The sequence below is a fragment of the Tenrec ecaudatus genome, chromosome 4 (genome assembly GCF_050624435.1).
Source record: "Tenrec ecaudatus isolate mTenEca1 chromosome 4, mTenEca1.hap1, whole genome shotgun sequence".
In the NCBI taxonomy this organism is placed as follows: Eukaryota; Metazoa; Chordata; class Mammalia; order Afrosoricida; family Tenrecidae; genus Tenrec; species Tenrec ecaudatus.
The window spans coordinates 126,725,373-126,747,538 of NC_134533.1; the positions used below are offsets into that span (position 1 = coordinate 126,725,373).

General features: G+C 40.8%; 1 protein-coding gene across 6 annotated transcripts in view; it reads right to left on the reverse strand.

Moving 5' to 3' along the window:
- BMS1 (BMS1 ribosome biogenesis factor) overlaps positions 1-22,166 on the reverse strand; it is a 108,346-nt gene that overhangs the window by 32,972 nt on the left and 53,208 nt on the right. For all 6 annotated transcript variants that reach the window (XR_012783995.1, XM_075546785.1, XM_075546784.1 and 3 more), the window contains 7 exons: positions 21,534-21,607; positions 20,926-21,093; positions 10,269-10,457; positions 9,990-10,170; positions 9,744-9,802; positions 4,489-4,611; positions 3,648-3,795 (listed from right to left, as the gene is read on the reverse strand). Coding sequence is in view for 5 of the 6 variants with exons in the window: in XM_075546785.1 (XP_075402900.1) it covers positions 3,648-3,795; positions 4,489-4,611; positions 9,744-9,802; positions 9,990-10,170; positions 10,269-10,457; positions 20,926-21,093; positions 21,534-21,607 (942 nt within the window). In the remaining variant the exon portion in view is untranslated. The remainder of the gene's footprint in view (positions 1-3,647; positions 3,796-4,488; positions 4,612-9,743; positions 9,803-9,989; positions 10,171-10,268; positions 10,458-20,925; positions 21,094-21,533; positions 21,608-22,166) is intronic.

Below are 22,166 nucleotides of genomic sequence, written 5' to 3' on the forward strand. Positions count from 1 at the left end.
GTAGCAAATTCACAGACTTTGCCAAAAGAGTTGAGGAGGCAGAGAATTGCACCGGCAATCTAGAAGATGACCAGGAAAACTTCAACAAACGGGAAAGGCAATCAAATAAGACAATCAAGAAGCAAAAGGAAACTTGAAAGCCATGTCTGATGCTATGAAGAGGAAGAACATTAGAATAATTGGGCTACTGGAACAAGAAACAATGAAGTCAACAGCAAAAATAGAGAGGAAATTCTTAAAGGAAAAGTTCCCCAGCTTAATGAATGAAAACCTGGCAAGTGTTCAGAACATCAGCTAGACTGTATCCCAAGAAGTCACCAAGACATATAATAGGTGAACTATCCAACTTTGCAGTTCACAATTGCAAGGGGTTGGAAACAACCCACATTTCGATGAATGGATTAAAAAAATGTGGTATATACATACAATGGAGTACTGCCTATCCCTAAAAAGCAGTGATGAACACATGAAGCACATCGATGCATGGGATGAAGTGGAGGAAATTATGCTAAGCAAAGTAAACCAAGCACAAAAGGACATGCACAACCTGAGTCCTCTAAAGTAAGCTTTAAAATACAAAAGGGAAAAGGGGTAAAGCCAATATATACATACATTTCTGGGGTTAGGTCCAGGTACTATGGCAGGGGCCAGACCTAATCCACGGACATATACATAGCAGCCAACTAAAAATGAGGGGAGGGGGGAAGAGGGGTAGTAGAGAACAGGGCAGTAACCCACCCAAGGGTAGGGTATTGTTTACATCTCCACAGGAGAGGGAGAGGGACCAGACTTCAAGCCAGTGGGCCAAGACATGAATACAATATACCAGCATGAAGCAGGGAACCAAGAAATGTCTGCGGGCCTGGCCCCAATCCCAACTATATGGGCACGACCTCCCACCTCCAACCCCACCAGAAGAATGTACTTCAGAGGACAGCACTGAAGCTACAGCTCAAGGAGAGGGCACATCTGATCAGAGCATACGGAAGCAAACGAAGAGGGAAGGAAAAAAAGTGGAACACATCATGGCCCAATAAGCCCTGATGATGATCTTCCTGCTTATAGCAGCAAATGCAGAGAGGACCATAGGGCTGGCCCTTCCACGATACATATACACATGATGTACCTCACTCACCCATAGCACTGGGTCAACAATGGAGACAGTGCGGGAATTGTGCCCAATCTGACCCCATCACACTGGGTGAAACACCAAGGGTGTGCAACAGATCAGTAATGGCTGCAAAGCAATGAAGTCATCAGGAAATGCCAAAAATAGACTTCGGGATCAGGGCGTGGCACCTCATCAAATTCCACCGGAAAACACACCTAAAGGTCAACGAACAGACCTGGACCTGTTTATAGGCTTTTCTCTTTTTGGTCGTTATTTTGTTTTCTTTCTTTCTTTTTAGTCATTTTATTGGGGGCTCGTACAACTCATCACAATCCATACATACATCCATTGTGTCAAGCATATTTGTACATATGTTGTCATAATCATTCTCAAAACATTTGCTTTCTACTTGAGCCCATTTTCGCCCCCTCTTCCCACACCTCCCTCCCCCATGAACCCTTGGTAATTTATAAATTATTATTTTGTTATATCTTACACCATCTGACATCTCCCTTCACCCACTTCTCCACTGTCCGTCCCCCAGGGAGGAGGTTACATGTAGATCCTTGTAATCTGTTCCCCCTTTCTCCTTCACCTTCTGTCTACCCTCCCAGTATCGCCACTCTCACCACTGGTCCTAAGGGTTCCCTGTGTTTCCAGTTCCTATCCGTGCCCATGTACATCCTCCGGTCCAGCCGGATTTGTAAGGTAGAATTGGTTTCATGATAGTGGGGAGAGGAAGCATTCAAGAACTAGAGGAAAATTGTAGTACTGCATCATTGCTACACTGCACCCTGACTGGCTCGTCTCCTCCCCAAAGCCCTTCTGCAAGGGGAGTCCAATTTCCCACAGATGGACCCTGGGTCCCCACTCTTCATTCTCCCTCATTCACAGTACTATGATTTATTTTTATTTTTTTGGTCTTTGATGCCTGATACCTGGTCCCTTAGACGACTTGTGATCTCACAAGCTGGTGTGCTTCTCCATGTGGGCTTTGTTGTTTCTCAGTTAGATGGTCCCTTGTTTATCTTTCGGCCTATAGGACTCCAGATTCTGTATCTTTTGACAGCCAGGCACCATCAGCTATCTTCACCACATTTGCTTATGCACCTGCTTTGTCTTCAGCGATCCTGTTGGGGCAGGCTGGTATGTGTTTTGTTTTACTTTGCCTTGTTTTTGTGCTTATTACTATCTCTGCATGTCTGTCTAGATAAGAGGCGGGATAAACAATTTGGAGAAAACAATGGGACCAATGGTTCTGGAGGAACATAGGAGAGGGAAGGCAGGGGAAAGGAAGTGGGTGTTAACAAACAAAGAGACAAGGGAACAAGTGATCTAAAACTGATGGCAAGGAGGGTATACATAGGATGCCTGGTGGGGCTTAAGCTAAGAGGAATTACTGAAACCAGAATTAAGGCTGAACATGACAGTGGATCAAGAGAAAAGTAAAATGAAATAAGAGGAAAGAACTAGGAGGCAAGGGATACTTAAAAGGTCTAAATGTGTTAAGTACTAAGGTAGCAGACCGACATTGGATCTCTACTAAAGTACTCCATCAATACAAGAACAATTTGTTCTAATAATCTGGCATTCTGTGATTCTCATCTTCCAGACATGATCGCTGAAGACAAAATGAGTGCATAAGCAAATGTGGTGAAGAAAGCTGATGGTGCCCAGCTATCAAAAGATATAGTGTCTGGGGTCTTAAAGGCTTGAAGGAAACAAACGGGCATCTACTCAAAAGCAACAAAGGCCACAAGAAGCACACCAGCCTGTGTGATTATGAGGTGTTGATGGCATAAGGTATCAGGCATCAAAGACCCAGAAAAAATTGTATCAATGTGAATAAAGGGGAAGGTGGAGTGGAGACACAAAGTCCATCTGTAGACAATTGTATATCCCATTACAGAAGGCTTACATGGAAGAGATGAGCCAGTCAGGGTACAGTATAGCACCAATGAAATTACAACTTTCCTCTAGTTCTTTAAAATACTTCTGCCCCAACAGTATCATGATACCAATTCTACCTTACAAATCCAGCTAGACCAGAGCATGTACATTGGTACAGATTAGAGCTTGCAACAAAGGGTTCCAGGACAGATAAAGCCCTCTGGACCAATAATGAGAGTAGCGGGTAAACAAAATGTGGGGGGAGGAAGGGGGTACTGATCACAATTACCTACATATAACCCCTCCCTAGTGGAACAGACAACAGAAAAGTGAGTGAAGGGAAACAGCGGTGGGTCTAGACATGAAAAACTACTATAAATTATCAAGGGTTCATGAGGGTGAGAGAGGGGAGAAAATGAAGAGGTGATATCAAGGGCTCAAGTAGAAAGAAAATGTTTTAAAAATAATGATGGCAATGTATGTATAAATGTGCTTGACACAATGGATGGATGTATGCATTGTGCTAAGAGTTGTAAGCAACCCCAATCAAATGATTAAAAAATCTAATTAAATGTACTTATCGAACCACTGTTGGCTAGAAATCAATAATGGTTATTGTAATCAAAACACCACAAGGAAGATTTACCACTCATTATCAACTTATCCTCAAATGTGGCCCGGAATGCTCCTTCTGGAGTACGGAGAGCTTTCTTTATTTGTCCTCTTATTCCACTGACAGTTCGAATCACAGCACCTTCAAATTTGGCCACTTCCAAGGCAGAATTAAACATTCCCTAGAAAATTATATTTTGAGGAAAAACCATATATATCAACTGTTAGTTCATTAAAACATTAAAAAAAATCATTTTATTGGGGGTTCATACAATTCTTATCACAATCCATACATACCATTGTGTCAATAACATATGTACATTTGTTGCCATCATCATTCTCAAAACATTTGCCTTCTACTTGAGCCCTTAATATCTGCTGCTCATTTCCCCCCTCCCTTCCCACTGCCCCCTACCTCATGAACCATTCATAATTCATAAATTATTATTTCGTCACACATTACACTGTCCGATGTCTCCCCATAAAAACATTTTTTAGTTAAAAAACACCCCCTCCTTCTATCCTGCCCCCCCCCCAATTTAGTAGTCTCACATGGAATTACTAAGTCAAGGTCTCAAACAGTAAAATCCATTTTACTTCACCTTAACATTTCTGAGGCTGTGTATGTATTAAGAGATCAATAAAAAACAAAATTAAAAATACTACAAATCAAGATTTTAAAATATCAAAAAACCTTCAGAAAACATTAGACTACATTTTATAAGTATTTTATTCTTGCTTTATTGACATGTAATTATGTACAAGGAGGCTTCAAAAAGTATGTGGAAATATTCCTTTTTCTTTCAATTCCATTTTACTATGAACGGTATGAAGTCTTCCGATTCAAAGAAATATGCATAATTATATAAACAAACCTTAATAAATGAAGTATTCTTGAAAATTTTATATGGAAATCCAGTTAGTTTTAATTTCTTCACAATTGTTATAGATTTTTCCAGATCAAGGACAATTCCTGTTGCAGCTATCCGGAAATCAGGCTAAAAGGAACCCATAGGAATATAAAAATAATATTAGTAAAGGAAAATTATACTTCTCTGTGAATGCAATACAGTAATATAGTATAGTGAATCACAATAAATATGGTCCTTCAACCATAGTTTATAGGGGGCCTGGTGATACAGTGGTTAAGCACTAAGATGTTCAAAAAGTTGGCAGGGTGAGCCCAACAGCTACTGAATGAGAGAAAATATATCGTAGTGTGCTTCCATAAAGATTTACAGTCTTGAAAACCTTCTATGGTAGCTCTACTTTTTCCTATAGGGAAATGCCATGATGGCAGAGGGTTTAGTTTAGTCAGTCAAAGCTAATGAGGTGTGTGTGCTGTTCATCAAAGGGATTAGTTTGCTAAAAATGTATACATATTACATGGCCATATGGGTGGGAGGGACCATGCAAATGAAATGTATGTAACCCTAATGAAGGGATTCATCAGTTTTGCCATTATGCTAGGCTTAAAAGACAGCCAATGCCAGAACACTAGGGATGAAACTGGCAGAGAATCTGACTGCCAGCAAGAAGCAGAGACAAGAATAGACTCTGTCCTTTGGACCCAGAACCCCTGTGCTGGGAACCTCCTAGATCCAGGAAGAAGAGACTCCAAACATCAGAGGTGAAGAGAAGTAGTGGCAGAGAGATGACAATATTAGAGGCAGCACACCTAGGATATTGGTAAGAGATGATACAGTACGTTTTCTACACTACAGAGCAGAACAATTAGCACCTTAAAGCAGGAGGTTTTCTGGTATTTTTCTAGCACTTGCCCAGACAGGACAGAGGCTGGGTACATCTAAAGGCTCAAGGAACAAAGAGGCCAGCCTATATGCCTGGCAAAGAGGCTGTCCTGATCAAAGAACAATATATCCTGAGTCATTTCTAATCCTGTATTATAACTTGTTACATCCTTAGTAAACCCCATAATTGTACTCTCTGTGAGTTCTGTGTGTCCAGGAGAGAAGTATAATTTGGGGGAGGTATGGTTTGATGTCAGAACTGGTAAAAAATATTAAATAGGGTAGATGTATCTGACCTCTGTTTCCTAGCAATTAGCCTTGGACTGGATGATGTTGATGGTCATTCACCTTAGTTGAGGACAAGAAGTCAGATGACCCCAATAATATTTTTGCAATGGCCAAAGTGCATTTCACCTATACTCAGCTAATAAAGAATAACATTTGCACAAGCAAAATAGTATATATGAAGAATGCAACACTCAGGATTAGAAGAAGGCTTATAATAACCTGGGATATGCAAATGACACAACCTTGCTTGCTGACAGTGAGGATCTAAAGCCTTCAGGGTGGATTATGAATCAGTGTAAAGACGACCCAAACCCTCACAAATGGATCAACAAGTAACAATATATAGAGAAAAGGTTCAAATTGTCCAGGATTTTGTCTTGCTTGGATCTACAATCAATGTTTATGGAAGCAGCAGACAAGAAACCAGGATTAGTAGCATTAGGTAAATTAAAGCTCAGAAATGTCATTAGAGTATTGAAAAGCAAGTATGTTCCTTGAAGGATTAAGGTGTACCTGACCCAAGCTATGGTACTGTCAATTGCATGTGAAAGTTGGACATTGAATAAGGAAGACTGAAGAAAAACTAATGTGTTTGAATTGCGGTGCTGGCAAAGAATACTGAAAGTACCATGGACAGCCAAAAGGACAAACCCATCCATCTTAGAAGAAGTACAGAGTACTCCTTAGAGGCAAGTATGGCAAGACTTCATATTACATACTTTGGACATGTCAGGAGAGACTAGTCTCTGGAGAAGGACATCATGATTGGTAAAGTGGAGGGGCAGAGAAAAAGAGGAAGTCCCTCCAATGGGACATCTCCTCACAGAAGTGTCACAAGGAAGAGATGAGTCAACCAGGATGAAATTTAAGTACAGTACTGATGAAACACACAATATTCCTCTGGTTCCTTAAGGCTTCCTCACTCCCCACCCCTTATCATGACCCCTTATCTTTCACTGTGGGCTAGGCCAAAGCATGTACACAGGTACAGATAAAGAGCTCAAGTCACACACCATTCCATTCAAATAAACCCGTCAGGTACAGAAATGGGACTAGCGATACCAGGAGGGTAGGGGGAAGGTGGGTCAAGGAGAGGGTAAGAAAACATGGGGGAAGAGAGACATCAGTTGGTGTAAGATACGAAGTTAATAATAATTTATAATTTATCAAGGAGTCATGACCATGGGAGGAGGGGAGGCAGGGTAAAATGAGGAGCTGATACCAAAGGCTCAAATAGAATGTAAATGTTTAGAAAATAATGATGGCCACATATGTACAAATATGTTTGATTCAACTGATGTATGGATTGTTCTAAGAGCTGTAAGAGTTCCCAATAAAATGACCTTTAAAAAAAAAGAAAAGAGGAAGACCCTCAATGAGGTGGGCTGACAGTGGTTCAGGTCCTCCTCAGTTTCAGCCAGCAAGGTTGTATCATTTGCATATTGCAGGTTAAGTCTTCTTCCAATCCTGACGCTACATTCTTCTTCATAAAATCCATTTTCTTTGCTTATTTGCTCAGCATACAGATTGAATAAATATGGTGAGAGAATAGAACCTTGAAGCACAATTTTAAACAACCCAGTATTCCCTTATTCTGTTTCCACATTGTCTCTTGATCCATCTACAAGTTTACTGCAGGAACACAATAAAGTGCTCAGGAATTCCCAATCTCGGGTTATACATAATTTGTTATGATCCACAGATGCCTTGGCACTGTCAATAAAACACAAGTAAACATCTTTTTGGTACTCTCTGCTTTGAGCCAAGATCCACCTGACATCAGCCTTGTTCCACTTTCCCTTCTGAATCTGGCCTGCACCTCAGCCAAGTTATTTCTTACTCTTCAATGAAATTTTACTTGCATGTGATATCAATGCTATTGGTCTATAATTTGCACATTTTGTTGGGCCACCTTTCTTTGGACTGGGCACAAATATGAATCTCTTTCTGTCACTTGGACATGTAATCCTCCTCCAAATGTCCTGACATAAATGAGTAAATGTGTGTAGTGGTTCTTTAGCTTTCTTAAATATTTCAATGGGTATTACATCAATTCCTAGGGCCTTGATTTTGGCTAATGCATTCGGTAATTTGAACTTCTTTCTTCAGCACCATTGGTTCTTGTTCATATGCTACTTCCTGAAATGGTAGACTATGGACTAGTTCTTTCAGGTATAGTGACTGTGAATTCTTTCCATCTTCTCTTGATGCTTCTTGACTCCATCAATATTTTGCCTATAAAATGTTTCAAAATTACAACTCAAGGATTGAATTTTTTCTTGAGTTCTTTTAGTTTCAGATATGTTAAGCATGTTCTTATCTATTTGTTTTGTAATTCTAGACTAGATCTCTGCACATTTCCTTATACTACTTGGCTTTGTCTTCTCAAGCTACCCTTTGCAAAAATTTCTATCCAGCTCCATGACTTCTTTTCTTTCTTCCATTTGCTTTAGCTACTCTATGATTAATAGCAAGTTTCAGAGTTTGTTCTGATACCACTTTGATCTTTTCTTTCTGTTCAATGACATTTTGCTTGCTTCGTGAATGATATTCTTGATGTCTTTCCACAGGTAATCAGGTCTTCTGTCATTACTGTTCACTGCATCAAATGTGTTCTTGAGATGGTCTCAAAATGCAGGTGGGTAAGACTCAAGGTCATATTTTGGTTCCTGTGGATTTGTTTTCATTTTCTTCAGCTTTATACTGAGCTTACATATGAGCAATTGATATCTGTTCCACATGCAGACCCTGGTCTGGTTTCAGCTGCTGATATTGAGCTTCTCCTATCTTGTCTTCTCACAGATGTAGTCAATTTGATTTCTATGTATTCCATTTGGGAAGTCCACATGTATAGTAGCTTTCTGTGTTGCTGAAAAAAATGTCTTTGCTATGAACAAGTCGTTGATCTTGCAAAATTCTCTCGTAACATCTTCAGCTTCATTTCTATCACCAAGTCCATATTTTCCAGCTACTGTTTCTTTCTCTTTGTTTCCAATCACCAATAATTATCAATCTATCTTGATAACATGTTTGCTCAATTCCTGATTGAAATTGTTGGTTCAATTTTTTAATGTCATCACTAGCTTTTGTGGTTAGTGTATAAACTGGAATAATAGTTGTATTTTTTGGAGTTTCTTGAAGGTAGATATAATCCTATCATAGACGGCATTATAATTCAAGATTGATTTTGAAATGTCCTTTTGGATAATGAATGCAACACCATTTCTCTTAGGTGTGCTATTCGCAGCACAGTAAATTAAAGTTATATGACTTTCTGATTTAAAATAGTCAATACCAGTCTACTTGAGCTCATTAATGCCTAGGCTATCAATTTTTGAACATTCTATTTCATTCTGACCATTTTCAATTTTCCAGTACTTCACATATGCTAAGTTCCATTCATTAGCAGATTTTTACAGCTGTTTCTTCTTATCTGGAGTCATGCCCCACCAGGAGATGAAGATCCCAAAGGTTCCACTCCCTTAGGCTTTACTCCATTCATGTCACTGAAGAAAAAGTTCCTCTTCAGTCATGTTGATTGCCCTCCTACCTGAGGAGCACTATCTCTGACAAGTATCTGTTTCCATTTGTTGAGTCTTCAATATCTCACAATGTTTTGAAACTATACATAAGATTTTTCAGCCAAGTGCCTCCTCCAACACAGACAGCTAAGTCTTTCTTTGTTTTCTGTTCTTTGTCTGGAAGCTCCGATGAAACCTGTTCACTTTGAGTGACCCTGCTGGTGTTTGAAATATCAATGACATAGCTTCCAGCATCACAGCAACACACATGCCACCACAGTATGACAAACTGACAGACAGACAAGTGGAGGCAGGGCATCTGAGAGGCACTGCTTAAATGCAAGTCCAAAATATGTATTAATATATTAAATGTCATCAACAGTATTACAATTCTTTTTCTATCTCCCTCTATTCCTACAATCTAGTTTAAAACAAGTTGGGAAAATTAAAAGCCAAGAGAAACTTACACTTCAAGTTGAAAATGACCCATTTTCAGCTTAAAATTTCATGTACATAATAGCTTATATTTCTGAAATACTACCTGTAAAAGAAAACATCTAAGGTGCTTACCATCATGTCACTAACAGATTGTAGTGCCAAAAACCCAGTCCCCTGTGGCGTGACAGGACCTTAAAGAAAACAGACAAAAGAAAAACAATAAATCACACATTTTGAATTTGGAATATATATATATATATATATATATATATATATATGCCAATCTAACTAAAGAAAGATGTAAGAAATTAATGAAATGAATAAGACTAAAAGATCTAAATTCGTGTAACAAGTAATTCTCATGATCATTTTACCCACCCCAAAAGGTTGCACCACAATGCATATGCTGTGGGGTATATTTTAGAAGCCTTTGTCTTCCATTGTGGTCTTCAATATAATAGAGTGGAATGGTCTGAAACCGCCTCCAACCTACAGAAAGAATGACCGGGTCTCGAGACTTCAGGATTTTCTTATACCAACGATGTTTCTTCAGACGCATCTGAGGTATAGAGAGACGTTGTTCTATTCAATACAATCATTGATGGAGAATAAGTCCAAAGCACCTAATTTACCAAACATATAGCAAGGGGTACACACCTGTACATATCCAACATTGCCTTCACTAGTGCCCAAACCACCCAGAATAACTGGGTGGTGTGGGTCAAAGTGAAGTACAAATTCACTGGGGACATTTTCTATCTCAATCCGGACATACATTCCAGGTCGAAAGCCCTCATAATGAACTCTGGTTTCATCATCTTGATCTTCAAATTCTGCATGGTTAAGCTGTATAAGAGAGGGGAATAATAATAATAACAAAAAATTAGTAATAACAATGTATAATTGATCTTGGATTCAAGAGGGTTGGGAGGGTAGAGAGGGAGGAGAAAAAAGAGTTTATACCAAGGGCTCATGTAGAAAATGTTTAGGAAATGATGGTAACATACGTACAAGTATACGTGATACAACTGATGTATGGAATGTTAGAAGATCTGTAAAAGTCCTCAATAAAATGATTAAAAATAATAATAAAATAAAGTTTAAAAAAGGTGGGGGACATTCACTGTGTTAGACAGGGGTCTCTAGAGAGATAAAACAAGATTGCTGATAATTTCATATATATATTTATAAAGATAGATATATAACACAAGAAATGAACTGTTATATTACATACAGATAGTTATATAATACAAGAAATGAACAGATAAATTATAAAGGAGTACAAATGGCTCAGTGCAACTCACTCCCGTGAGAGTTATGAGACACTGGCAGTTCTTCATGTCTTGAGGGCTGCCAGGTAGTCCTCTGTAGAGAAAGCAAGGCTATCCCAGCACGGGCAGCAAACAGCAAGGCAGGACATCAACTGTCAGCCAGGTCACCAACAGTCAGTCCCCAGCTCAAGAGATGTAAATTCTAATCGTGTGGTCTTAAACGGACCTGAACTTACAGACACAGCCCAAAGGCTGGGCGTCCCACAGAACAAGCAAGGCAGCCACACACTGCTCCGATGGTCAAGGAAAGAGAGACAAGAAAGGCAAGGCTAACTGAGCCATTTTTCTCTACGCCCTTCAATTAATCCCACGTGTTTATCAGCAAGGCTGGCACAATAAACTATCTCAATCCACCCCTTGCCAACCTGTACACAATTCTTCAGTCATATATAATTATATCATTTACGGACATTGAGGAAATATCACTTATATTTATAATCAATCATCTATCATACATATAAATGAAAACACGCTGATTCCAATTGTATGATATATCACACAAGAACAAAGGAAAGATGTGCAATAGGCTCATAAAAAGAAAATACATTGAAAATTAAAAACCTTGCTTTTGCAATTGATTACGTAGTCATAATTGATAGGTAGAACTACCTTCTACTATTACTCATTCTGTATTACCTTTGCCCTCAGCAAGCACCTCTGCTGGCTGTGGTTTTTTTGTCGAGTGGGGTGACCCAGACCTTCATTCCTGGGGGGGTCTGGGTCTATAATGATAAGTCCTGTCAGGTTTGGGTTGCTGTAATTTACCATTTACTTTCATCTTAGGGCATGGTAGCACTAAGAGTCAGCCTATGGGATCTCCTGGACTCCAGACATGCTCTTCTTTACCTCCATTATATAGTACCAGTCCAATTTCTCCTTGGTAATCAGGATCAATCACACCACTTAGTACAGTGACACCATTCCTGAACTGTTGATCGAAGCCAAAAATAGCCAGGGGGCATTCTCAGCTGCCAGTTCAGTGGAATCCGTGCTGTGTTTCCAGGTGGGAGAGTTCCTTCCTTCGGGACCAGAACCTCCAGGTCCGAGGAACACAGGGTTGCTGGGACAGGAAGCAAAAATGCTGCAAGTGGATCACTAGGAGTAACAGTGAGTGGTGCCACTCCAGCTTCCACCCCTTGGTTCCTGGACCCATGAATTCTGGCTATTGGAGAACCAGCACCATATATTGGCCGCTGGTTTAGAGCGTATACAGCTTCCTGGAGAACACTGCCCCAGCCCTGCAAGTTATTGACACCTAATTGGCACCGTAATTGTGTCTTTAGGAGCCCATTCCATCATTCTATCAAGCAGGCAGCTTCAGGATGATGAGGAACATGATACGACCAGTGGATTCCATGGGAATGGGCCCATTGCCGCACTGTATTTGCTGTGAAGTGAGTTCCTTGATCTGAAGCAATGCTATGTGGGATGCCATGCCGGTGGATGAGGCATTCGGTAAGTCCATGAATAGTAGTTTTGGCAGAAGAACTGCATCCAGGGAAGGAAAATCCATATCCATAATAGGTGTCTATTCCAGTAAGAATAAAACACTTGTCCCTCTATGATGGAAGTAGGTCTTATGTAATCAACAGGCCACCAAGTTGCTGGCTGATCTCCCCCAGGATAGGTCCCGTTTCTTGGACTTAATTGTGGTTTCTGCTGCTGGCCAATGGGACACTCAGCAGTGGCATTGCCCAAGTCAGCCTTGGTGAGTGGAAGTCCATGTTGCTGTGCCCATGCATAACCTCCATCCCTGCCATGTCCACTTTGTTCATGTGCCCATTGGGCGAAAACAGGAGTGGCAGAGGAAAGAGGACGAGCAGTCTCCACAGCGCGTGTCATCTCATCCACTTGATTATTAAAGTCCTCTTCTTCAGAGGTAATCCTTTGGTGAGCGTTCATGTGGGATATAATTACCTTTGCTTTCTTGGTCCATTCAGAGAGGTCCATCCACATACCTCTTCCCCACAGTTCCTTGTCACCAATTATCCAACCATAGTCCTTCTAATTCCCTGACCAACAAGCCAAACCATTAGCCACAACCCATGAATCAGTATGTAGTCCCATATCTGGCGATTTTTCCTTATATGCAAACTGAACGGCCAGGTGCACTGCTCGAAGTTCTAACCACTGGGAAGATTTCCCTTCACCACTGTCCTTTAGGGAGACCCCAGAAAGCGGCTGTAGTGCTGCTGCTGTCCACTTACGAGTGGCACCTGCATATCGTGCAGAGCCATCCATAATCCAAGCATGACTTTTTTGTTCTTCACTTAAAGTATGGTAAGGAACTCCCCAGGAGGCCATTGGTGCAGACTGGGAGAAAAGAGGCAATATGACAGGAGTGGAGACTGTGGGCATTTGGGCCACTTCTTCATGCAGCTTACTTGTTCCTTCGGGTCCTGCTTTGGCCCGATCTCATATATACCACTTCCATTTACCAATGGAGCGTTGCTGTGCACGTCCAATTTTATGCTTCCGTGGGTCAGACAATACCCAGTTCATGATAGATAGTTCAGGTCTCATAGTGACTTGGTGGTCCCTGGTAAGGCATTCAGTCTCCACCAAGGCCCAGTAAAATGCCAACAGCTGTTTTTCAAAGGGGGAGTAGTTGTCTGCAGAGGATGGTCTACGCTGTGATTCACCAATAGGGGTCTGTCAAAGACTCCACACTGCATCTTTTTTTTTTTAACAATTTATTGGGGCTGATACAATTCTTTTCACAGTTCATACATATACATACATCAATTGTATAAAGCACATATGTACAGTCTTTGCCATAATCATTTTTTCCTCTTTTCTTCTTTTACATTTTATTAGGGACTCAAACAACTCTTACCACAATCCATACATATACATACATCAATTGTATAAAGCACATCCATACATTCCCTGCCCCAATCATTCTCAAGGTATTTGCTCTCCACTTAAGCCCCTTGCATCAGGTCCTCTTTTATTCCCCCCTCCCTCCCCATTCCCCCCTCCCTCATATGCCCTTGGTAATTTATACATCGTTATTTTGTCATATCTTGCCCTATCCGGAGTCTCCCTTCCCCCCTTCTCTGCTGTCCCTCTCCCAGGGAAGAGGTCACATGTGGATCCTTGTAATCAGTTCCCCCTTTCCAACCCACTCACCCTCCACTCTCCCAGCATCGTCCCTCACACCCTTGGTCCTGAAGGTATCATCCACCCTGGATTCCCTGTACCTCCAACCCTCATATGTACCAGTGTACAGCCTCTGTCCTATCCAACCCTGCAAGGTAGAATTCGGATCATGGTAGTTGGGGGGAGGAAGCATCCAGGATCTGGGGGAAAGCTGTGTTCTTCATCGATACTACCTCACACCCTAATTAACCCATCTCCTCTCCTAAACCCCTCTATGAGGGGATCTCCATTGGCCGACACTTGGGCCTTGGGTCTCCACTCTGCACTTCCCCCTTCATTTAATATGATATATATATATACATATATACACATACATATATACATATACACATATATACACATACATACACACACTTATATCTTTTTTTTTTTGCATGATGCCTTATACCTGGTCCCTTGGGCACCTCGTGATCGCACTGGCCGGTGTGCTTCTTCCATGTGGGCTTATTTGCTTCTGAGCTAGATGGCCGCTTGTTCACCTTCAAGCCTTTGAGACCCCAGACACTATCTCTTTTGATAGCCGGGCACCATCAGCTTTCTTCACCACATTTGCTTATGCACCCATTTGTCTTCAGCGATCCTATCATGGAGGTCCACACTGCATCTTAATCTACAACTACACTGCATCTTAATCTACACCTCTAGCACCATTGGGTCAGCTGGATCATATGGTCCCAGTGGCAAAGCAGTTTGCATGGGAGCCTGAACATGTTGAAGTCTTTTCTTTTTCTGGGCCCCACTCAAAACTGGAGTGGAAAACTAGGTCAAAGTACAACTCCAAGTGAGGGATATGTTGCCTCCAAAATCCGAAGAAGCCCACTAGGCGTTTTGCCTCTTTTTTATTCCTTGTGGGGTAGGGGGTGCTAAATTCAACAGCTTATCCTTTAGTAGGAATATCTCAACATGCCCCACACCACTGGACTCCTAGAAATTTTACTGAGGTGGAGGGTGCCTGAAGCTTCGTTGGGTTAATTTCCCAACCACTGGTAAGCAGATATTGTACCAATGAATCTAGAGACTTTGATGCAACCTCCTTAGAGGGCCACCATCAGCATAATGTCATCAATATAATGGAACAGTATGACATTTTGTGGAATAGACAGGTGATCAAGGTCCCTTTGGACTAAATTATGGCACAGGGCAGAATACTTGATGAACTCCTTGGGGAAGAGTTGTAAGTATATTGTTGCCCTTGCCAGGTGAAGGCAAACTGCTTCTGGTGGTCCTTTCAGACTGGTATTGAGAAGAAGGCATTAGCCAGATCAATAGCTGCATACCAAGTACCAGGAGAAGTATTAATTTGCTCAAGCAATGTAATTACATCTGGAACAGCAGCTGCAATTGGAGTCACCTCCTGGTTACGTTTACAATAATCCAATGTCATTCTCCAGGATCCATCTGTCTTTTTTACATGCCAAATAGGTGAGTTAAATGGGGATGTAGTAAGAATCACCACCCCTGCATCTTTCAAGTCTTTGATGGTGGCACTGACCTCTGCAATCCCTCCAGGAACGCGGTACTGCTTTTGGTTTACTATTTTCTTTAAGTAATGGCAGTTCTAATATTGTCCCCTTATTCCACATTTTAGGGATCCGATATGGGAGTTCTGCCAGTTACTAAGTATGTCTATTCCAATGATGCATTCTGGAACCAGGGAAATAACCACAGAAAGGGTCCGGGGGCCCACTGGACTCACAGTGAGGCATGCCTGAGCTAAAACTCCACTGACAACTTGACCTCCATAAACTCCCGACTGGTGGGCCTCCGAAACACTTTGGGTCTCCTGAACTAGTGACAGTCACGAGCCCGTGTCAAGTAATCCCCGAAAAGTTTGATTATTTCCTTTCCCCCAATGAACAGTGACTCTTGTGAAAGGCCGCAGGTCCCTTTGGGGAAGGCTAGAAGAAAGACTAACAGTATAAACCTTCGGTGATGTAGCAGGGTCCTTCTTCAAAGGGACTCGGCCTTCCCCTCATTCAAAGGGTTGTGGGTCTGTAAACTGACTCAGGTCTGGGAATTGATTGAGCAATCATGATGGTCTATTCTGTTGTTCACCTGATCTACCATTCTTTCGCCTGTACAGATCACGTAAATATTTAGCAGGTTTCACATCTATTTCATTCCAAGGGACACCGTTGTTAAGTAGCCAATGCCATCATTCCACACAAGACAAGTTGCTTTGATTACTATGGAAACCTTGTTGTCTATTATAACCATGCCCACTCTGTCTCTGTTGATTCAGTGCTGACACCTGCCCTCTACCATCACGGGAACCAATCCGCCCCATTGTGGGCAAATGTTGGAGTTCACTTAGGGCAGTGCCCACTGTTAATCCTGGTGCACATAAAATAGCAATTACAGGAGTCTGAAGAGATGCTGGGCCCACTTCACAAACTTGTTCCTTATGGTTGTGGTAAAGGGGATGTCCTCAGGACACCCCCTTTTGGGGTCTATGGGAACAACCTGATAGATCCATTCCAACATACCAATTTCTCTAAGCTTTTAGATGCCTTCCTCTACAGTGTACCAAGGTAGGTCAGGTACTTCAAATTGGTCTAACCTAGGCTATCTGGCAATCCATGCTTTATGGAACCAACCAAATAAAGAATTAGATCCTCTCTTAGCCTCTCTCGCAGAGGCACTGAAAGAAGAGTCTGTGCTTAGGGGTCCCATATCCAGAAACTCAGACTGTGCTTAGGGGTCCCATATCCAGAAACTCAGTCTAATATTACATTTGTTGCACCAATATCCCACACCCTTAGTAACCATTCCAGGGATATTCCCCAGGCTTCTGTTCCTACGTATTTGAAACTCAAGCAGAAGTTTACTAGTACAGCATGCTTCTTTTTGGGTAATCATCCCAATCTCACCTTTAGGCAGGTCTAGCAGAAATAATGGGTGGTGAGGGTATTTCCTGGGTGCTGTCCACAATATCTTCTAAGCCATCTCCCTCAGGCAATGCTAGTGATGCAGCCCCACCTGGCCTATCAACTTGAATAGTTTGGGTAATCTGCTCAGGTGTGGACTGTGAATTAATACTTTCACCTGGGAGGGGTGGATCTATTGACTGGGGTGGGTCAATTGTTTCTAAAGGCTCAATATCCTCTTCTGGATCATCAGCCCATATGTTCCCATCCCATGTTTCAGGTTCCCAACTTTTCCCAATTAATACCTTTACTTTGGTTTCAGACACTACTCTAGATCTGCAATTCAGCTGCTGTTGTAATTCAGCCACTCGTATGAGACTCTGGACCTGGTTATCAGCAATGTTAACTCTTTTACTGGAGGAGAGAAGGCTCTCCTTTGTGGCACAGAAGGAAGTTTTCAAATCCGTTAGTCTGCACCTGAGGCGCACTTTTGAGGCTCTGAGACCATCCCTCTCCTTAATCACACTTTCCATTGTGATTAAGGACCAGCCAACCAGCTTCTGTATACTTGTCATCCTGACAAAACTCCTGGAAAATATCAAACATACGATCACTCAGAGCCTCTCCTTTAACCAGCACCTCAGGTACTGGTGGTGCTACTGTAGATATTATCTTTGCTATTTCATACCATGGATTAATAAGAGTGGCAGACTTATCCATGCTTTGGGGTGTTGAAGTAGCATCACTAGTGTTAAGACTAATCAGGCTGGAGAGCCCATTTAAGAAGCCTATATTTATGATTTTATTTCTCTAGAAGTACCCTTGGCACCAAAATGTATTAGACAGGGTTCTCTAGAGATAAAACCAGATTGCTGATAATTATATATACTTAGTTATATATATATTTATAAAGATAGACAGATATATAACACAAGAAATGAACTGTTAAATTATAAAGGAGTACAAATGGCTCAGTGCAACTCACTCCTGTGAGAGTTATGAGACACTGACAGTTCTTCAAGTCTTGAGGGCCGCCAGGTAGTCCTCTATAGAGAGAGCAAGGCTATCCCAGCACAGGCAGCAAACAGCAAGGCAGGTCATCAACTGTCAGCCAGGTCACCAACAGTTAGTCCCCAGCTCAAGACATGTAAATTCCAATTGTATGGTCTTAAAGGAACCTCAACTTACAGCGACACTGTCTACAGGCTGGGCGTCCCACAGGTAGTGTAGCCTGTAAATTGAGGCACAGAGAAAGCAAGGCAGCTGCACACTGGTCCGATGATCAAAGAGCGAGAGGCAAGAATGGCAAGATTCACGGAGGCATTTATCTCTCAGCCCTTCAATTAATCTCACTTGTGTTTATCGGGCAGGCTGGCACTATAAACTAACTACCTCATTCACAATATCGTTATTCTTAATAATGTTAACATTTAAACACTGAGCAATTTCTAAGTAAAGGAACCATAAACAGAATGATTCTGGTTTTATCCTAATTTAAAATAATATACATTTTAATTTTAGTTCAGAATGTCCCTCTTTTCTTCTCTGTTGCTTGATGGTAACAGCACATAAAAACAACTTAGCAACAAACTCTTAATGCTGCACAGTAAATGCTCTCAATTCCGACAGCCCACACTTTCTAACTTTTCTAGTAATTACAATACACCTTTTCTTCTGTCCTCCCTATCTTCCAACCACTAAAACTGAACCATCTTCTAGAATTTCTACAACTAACACTCATCCATAGCCATCCTATTGTTATAGCTCTACAGTGTCCAATAGGATAGCCACAAGTTATTTAAATAGAAATTAAAATTTTAATGAAGTTCCTCACTTGCACTAGCCACATTTCAAGCGGTTAATATCTGTACATGATGAGGGACTACATTAGAAATATGAAGGCTTTTAGAAACTTGACAAACATCTTTGTGGAATAGTGAATTTGTCTAAGTAGCCTAAGTGGTTACGCACTGGGCTATGATCCTCATGGTCTACAGCTTGAAACTACCAACAGCTCCACTGGAGACCTTCTTTACGGACTACATACAATCTAGTTGCAGTTTATTCCAACAAATATTCCCTGTTCTCCTCTCAAGACCCTTTTGACTCCACTTTTCCAATATTCTGCTTCTTTGCAACAGAAGTTGAGCTTCCACAGTTCCAGGCTCAACTTCATCTTAAATCCACATTCCTCTTAAATCCACATGAACAAAGACCAGCAAAAATTTGTAACTACTATGTTAAAGGCTAAATGAGACATTCTTCTAGGATTAGATGAAGCCTCACTTGAGTAACTTCTGCATATAGCATCTCCACACACTGTATACTTAGTTTGCTTAAGATATATTAAGACATATTACAGTCTTTAAAGGGAACCATGGTAGCACAATGGATATAGCACTAAGCTGATAACAAAAGAATCTGCAATTTGAACTTGCTCCATGGGAGAAATATGTGGCAGGCAGCTTTCTGCCATGTAGAATCGCCACCTTAAAAACATTATTCTGTCCCACAAGGCTATTATAAGTCTGAATTGACTCAATGGCAATGGACTTCGCTTTATCTTCCCCCCTAGTCTATAGATCAGCGGTTCTCAACCTGTGGGTCGTGACCCCCTTGGGAGTATAACAACCCTTTTACAAAGGTTGCCCGATTCACAACAATAGCAAGATTACAGTTATGAATTAGCAATGAAAAAAGAATTTAATGCTAAGTCACCACAACATGAACTATATTAAAGGGTCAAGGCATTAGGAAGGTTGAGAACCACTGCTATAGATTCTTGGTGTCTTCCCTCCCCATCTCTTGCTGTCCACCCTCTTCACAGTGCAACTCAAATACGTGATCTAAACCTTATTGTCGACTATGATGACATCTCCATGCCTCCTCATAGTGAAATCAACAACTCAAACAGGATGGCTCAATTCACAGGTGGTGGGGTGAACTATATTCCTTACAACATTCTTTTTTAAAAAACATTTTATAAGGAACTCATACAACAACTCTTATCACAATCCATACATACATCAATCGTGTAAAGCACATCTGTACATTCTTTACCCTCTTCATTTTCAAGGCATTTGCTCTCCACTTAAGCCCTTTCCATCAGGTCTTTTTTTCCCCTCCCTCCCTACTCCCCCCTCCCTCATGAGCCCTTGATAATTTATAAATTATTATTTTGTTATATCTTGCCCTGTCCGAGGTCTCCCTTCACCCCCTTTTCTGTTGTCCCTCCCCCAGGGAGCAGGTCACATGTAGATCCTTGTAATCGGTTCCCTCTTTCCAACCCACTCTCCCTCTACCCTCCCAGTATCGCCACTCACACCCCTGGTTCTGAAGGTATCATCCGCCCTAGATTCCCTGAGACTTCAGCTCCTATCTGCACGAGTGTACAACCTCTGCTCTATCCAGCCTGGCAAGCTAGAATTCGGATCATGATAGTTGGGGGGGGGGAGGGGGGGCGGGACCTTACAACATTCTATATCTAGCCTTATATTCACAATATTCATTTGAATTTTAACCAAAATGATTTTTCAGAAAAAAAAATTCTCTGGACAGCACAAGCCACATAACCTCCAAATCACCTACCCATTCGCACTTTTGGGTCTGGGAAGCAATCATCTGAATGAGCAATCAATTGTTGTATTTAAATAAAACTAACATCACAGTGAGATCCTCCAAAGTGATGACCAAGTACCAGTCATTTATATTCCTTCAAAAACTACTGCTTGGTTCAATTCTAGGATCTGGTTTGTTTGTTTTTTTTTTAAACCAACTTCTGACTTAGATAAAAAGGAAAATGTGCAAGTAAACATTCTCACATGTACCCTAACTTAGGAGTCCAAAGGAGAGGCATGGGGTCATGGTACAGAGTCCTGAATAAAATTAAGTTAGGGATCAAATAAGTCTATAGCCTTTAAATGAGACTGATAGAACAGACTTGGGTTTTCTTACCTGTGCTTGTTTATGCATTTCTCCTTTAAGTTCATCAAAGTATGTGCTTTCTCCGTTATCATATTCTGCATCAAACAACTCCTTCAGTTTTCTCTTCTTATCCATATGCTTTTTATTGGCACTTTCTTCTGGTTTGGGCTCAATTTCTTCTTCAACTATACCTTTAATCTTTAAACCAAAGGAGAACACTTGTAAAATTTATGGATATATTTGTAAAATATTGAAACAGATAAGAAAGTTCCATTTGAACAACAAAATCCTGTAATTATGGTCATCGGGAAACACAAAACACAGCCTTTATTTCTAAATAATAATGGTATGACTACAGGAACTATTTCAACATATGAATTTTAATTAATATTAATCTAAGATGGACAACCATGAATAAAAATAACAGTAAGTTTCCCCAGCTCACGTGGCTCTCAGTCTCTATTTTAAAGAAATATCAGAGAGAACAGGAAGGAAAGTTTCTTTAAATGCTGAATAACAATTGAACAATCTTTTTCTATTCCCACCTTAAGGAGTTTATAATCTACAGAGATAAGATTTGCCTCAACATGAGCCCTATCAGAGGCAGGAGAAAATGGCCCTCTTAAAAAAAATCATACCTGAGTTTCTGGACCTGATTTTCCCTTCTGCATGTCCCCTGTTTCAAGGTCTTCAAAGTCACCATAGAGTTCCTCTGGGAAAAGAACATCCAAATGATGACTCTATGAGTAGGACATTTTATCACCATCATTCCTGTACATTCTTCCTTCTAAGTCTCCTTTTTTCTCGTTTCCACTGTCACATATACATAAAACAATCCTACTTTCCTTCCTTTTAAAATGGTCAATGTCATTTTGTTTCTAGGTTAAATAAAATAACATAATCTGTATTTCCATACTTCACTTAAAAATATCACTTAACCAAGAGCTAATTATCCAGTGTTTTCTCACCACACAACTCAATATATAAATCATCATTCATAGTGCTGGTGTAAATGTAAAAATGACAGCTATTCCATCTTGGTATGTATAAAAATAAATATGGATTACTATCTGACCTACCAAGTGAATTCTTAGGCATTTGTGCCATAGAAAGTAAAGTTTTCATGTATACAAAAAACCTGTACATGAATGTTCATTGCAGTTAATTCATAATAGTCCAACACTAGAAACAACCTAGATGTCCTTCAATGGTCCTTCCATACCACGGCATATTATACCATAGACTATTTACTACTCCACAATTTAAAAGGA